Here is a 3,828-nt window from a genome sequence, read left to right as displayed (position 1 = left end):
CCAGGTGTGGGTCTTGAGGGAACTTCTGCTCCTTTCAGGTGGCACAGCATGTGGTCCTGTACACAGGAGACTCCAGCCTGGGGCTGGAACCGTTTGAGGCAGCTGGAGACATCAACGAGGCCTGGGAGTGGGAGAATTCCGTGTCCTTCCACCGGGTGAGCTGGCCTGTGGGCTGATGTATGTGGGCCTCAGGGGGCCAACTGGAGTGCAGAGGCCTCCCACCTGAAGGCAAGGCCACCCATGCACATGCTTAGTTTCCCAGTGGTCTCACCGGGAATGATATTGACTGTGCTCCTGCCCGGGAAAAACGCTTGGGGCCGGGACGTGGCAATGGCCCTATCCTTGCCTAGTGATCTCACCGGGAATGATATTGACTGTGCCCCCTGCCTGGGACAAACGCTCGGGTCTGGACATGACAGTGGCTCTACCCTTGCACCTGAGGATCTCAAGCAACCATGAGTGGGAAGTCCTGTCCCCATCTTCCAGATGAGGAAGCTGAGGCTCAGAGAAGCACAGGGACATGTCAAAGGACACTCAGCATGTCAGTGGGAGGCCCAGGGCCAGGGCCCAAGTCTGCCTGCACCCCGAAGCGTGGACGGCTTCTCCCTTCTCAGCCCTGGGCACAGATAAATGTGGTGTTTTTAGAGCAAAGAGGATTGCTGGCTCCCCCTAGTCAGACCCCCGGTGCCCAGGTGGAAGAGGCTGGTCTGAGGCTGCCGGGTGTAGCTAGATGGGCCTCAGGTGACTCTTCAACCCCCAACTTGGGTGTCTGAACCGTGCGTTATCACAGAGCACAGAGCTCTGCAGAGGTGCAAGGGTAACTGGGGCGTGGGATGCTCCAAGCACATGTGTGAGCTCTGAAGAAGGCGCTGGGCAAGGTGGGTGCTGCGGGAAGCCTGACCCCACCTGCCTGTGTGGTAGGACCGGGCCCTGCCCCTGGCAGTGACTATGGGCAACCGCAAGGCGGAGCCACAGCTGCAGCTGTGCAACAAGCTGGTGGCACTGCTGGCCACGCTGGAGGAGCCCCAGGAGGGCTTGGAGGTTGCCCACATGGCCCTAGCACTCAGCATCACTCTGGGTAAGTCCCCTGAGCCCCCGTCCTGCCAGGATCCACACTTTGCCAGAGCCCAGCCTCCAGGTCTGTAGGGCAGGAGCTGAAACAGCTGCTGGATTTTCCTGGTCTCCTGTCCAGGCAGGAAGATCTGCCCAGCTGGCTTCCCTGTCTGGCCGTGGGGCACAGCCCGAGGCCTCTCATGCAGTGCTGAGCTCTGCTTCCTCTGTCTCTTCCTGCTGCTGACCACAAGGGCCCTCTGCCTTCCAGACATGCCAGGCATCTCGGTCCCTGTATGTGCTAGGCTGAGTGGCACATTCCCTTTGTCTTGTGCCCTTCCCACCCTCATCAACCACACGGCTCTCTGGCTGAAATCCCAGTTCCCCTTCCAGCAGCCTGCCCCTTAAGGCCGGGCATCCCCTGGTGCTGTGCCAGGATCGTCTGTCCTCCTCCAGAGACAGGGAACCCTGGGCGGGCCGCATGCCCCAACGCCTTGTGCCTTGGGGGCCAGTACACAGTAGGTGTGCAGCTGTGCGGGAATGCATTGAATGCAGGCTCCACAGCACTCGCCCTGAAAAGGGGAGGACATTAAAGACAGCCTAGGTGGGTTTGTGCATCTGTGGGGGGACCTGGAGCTCAGGCATGCAGTGACTCCCCCAAGGTAAGGGGCTCTGATTGTCACACACCCAGGAGGAGTCGGATGTCACGTCTGTGGGCTGCATGGAGCCGGGGTTCCCGGGAGCACCTGGACTGTATGGGTTTTGGGCTCCCCTGGTTAAAACCAGTGAACAAAGACAGGTGGCTATGTGTAGGCATAGAGCTGGGCCATCCAAGTCCGACTTTGCCAAAGCCTCACAGTAGACAGAAGCAAGCCTTATTAGTTCTGCTTTGCAGATGGGAAAGTGAGTCTGGGAACCCAGAAGGGACTGGCCAGAGCTGCCCAGGTGACCACAGGGGTCTGGAGACAAGCCAGGTGCTGCCCGGGGTCTGCATACCTGCTCCTGAGGGGCCTGTGCCCTGACTGCCCTAGGGAGCCACGTCGTCACACCTGCCCCTTTGGCCTACACCCTAGGGGACCGGCTGAATGAGCACGTGGCCTACCACTGGCTGGCCGCCCTGCACCACCTGCTGGGCCATGGCAAGCTGGCAGAGCACTTCTATCTCAAGGCCCTGTAGCTCTGCAACTCGCCACTGGAGTTTGACAAGGAGACCCTCTACTACGTGAAGGTGTACCTGGTGCTTGGTGACATCATCATCTACGACCTGAAGGTCGGTGGGAAGGGGCAGGGCTCGGGGTGTTTCCAGCCTCCTTGGAGTGGAATCTCCATCCAGACCTCCAGGGGCTTGGGTTCCAGCCTTCCTTAGGAATGGCCCAGTGGCCTCCCTGGAGCTCTGCACGCGGCTGGAGGAACCGGCAAGGTTCACAGATACAACCCAGCTCCCAAGCTGGCCAGGCCCCACCCTCAAGAACTAGTCTCAACCTGGGAGGCTGACACATGAGTGGGCAATGGTGGCCTCTGGGTAAAGAGGGGGGATTGTAGTCAGAGGAGCCCTCCTGGAGGAGGTGATGCCAAACTGAGTCTTGATAGTCAAGTTGCATTTAAGAAAGAAAACAGGGTCGGGAGGAGGACATTTTGGAAGACGGCATCATCCTCACATTGAATCCACATTACAAGATCCAACCCAAATCCCAGTGCCTCCTCTAAGAAGCCTGCACAGGGTGCCAGCCTGCACTGAGCAACTCCTTCCTGGAGTCCCGAGACACCTGGAATCTTCACATCACCCAGGAAGGGTGGGGTGGGACCGGTGTCTTACCATCAGGTTCACAGACAGGGGAACCCCAGCTCATGGCGGGTGCAGAGGGGCGGGGCCCCAGCCAGCCAGGCTGAGACCTTGCTGGGTCGGGTCTGTCTTGAGGGGAGGTGCTGTGCTCTGCCCCCAGCCCTGCAGGGGTGGAGAGCTGGGACTGGCAGACTTAGACCTGGGGTGTCTCCACTCCTCTGCCCAGGAGGCACCCGCCCCTCCTCAGCATCGCACTGGCACCGCATCAGTACTCCTTATGGGCTGAGGGGCCAGGGCGCTCCAGTCCGGGGACCGAGATCTTGGGGGCCTTAGAACATGAGGAGCTGGGGTAGCCCTAAGACCCCGTCCCGTATCCCTCACCACAGGCCTGGGGCTGCCTAGGAGGCCCCTGCCCAGTGCTGGCGACACCTGGTGGTCAGAAGCGGTCCCTGTGGCCTCCCAAGTCCCAGCCAGACAGGGAGGTGCCAGGTGTCAGTCCCAGAGGGACGCTGCTTACTGCTCAGGGGCTCGCCTGGGACCCAGGGGACGGGCCTCCCAGAAGATCTCTCTTGGTCAAGCCTGCCACCCACTCTGCCTGCCCAAGAGGAATGAAAGGGTCAGGTAGTACCTGAGAGGCCAAAGTCCATGGTTGGGGTCGAGGGGCAGAGGCCTCCTTCACCTTCTCGTGCACAGCCCTCTGGGCCTCATGGTGACGGTGCTGTCAGCCCAGGCCAGCTTCCCACAGGGAGGCCCCCTCGGAATTCCCCAGGGGCGGCTGTTTTTCCGAGGCCACACCCTCCTCCTTGTATAGGAGGCTCTGGACCGAGGGCCCAGAGTGGGAGAGAAAGCTGGGCTGGATGGCGCCTGAAAGGCTGGCAGAGAAGCGGGTAAATGGACATCCTTGCCGATTGCCTCTAAAATGGGGTCCCCGTTAGTCTACACGTGAGAGTGAGCCCTGGAATAGGGTAGATTAGGTGTGTTCTGGCTCAGTCTGC

At 60.5% G+C, this 3,828-nt stretch overlaps 1 protein-coding gene across 1 annotated transcript; it reads left to right on the top strand.

Annotated features, from left to right (window-relative positions):
* Positions 1–922: 922 nt before the first annotated feature.
* LOC111534666 (SH3 domain and tetratricopeptide repeat-containing protein 1-like) lies at positions 923–2,227 on the top strand. The gene is made up of 2 exons (XM_023201224.3): positions 923–1,078; positions 2,124–2,227. The coding sequence occupies exons 1-2, from the start codon at positions 949–951 to the stop codon at positions 2,225–2,227; spliced, it is 234 nt and encodes a 77-aa protein (XP_023056992.1). The 5' UTR covers positions 923–948.
* Positions 2,228–3,828: the final 1,601 nt, after the last annotated feature.

Source organism: Piliocolobus tephrosceles, chromosome 17 (assembly GCF_002776525.5).
Source record: "Piliocolobus tephrosceles isolate RC106 chromosome 17, ASM277652v3, whole genome shotgun sequence".
Taxonomy (NCBI): Eukaryota; Metazoa; Chordata; class Mammalia; order Primates; family Cercopithecidae; genus Piliocolobus; species Piliocolobus tephrosceles.
Note: the sequence above shows the minus strand (reverse complement) of the source record. Positions and strands in the feature narration are given on the sequence as shown.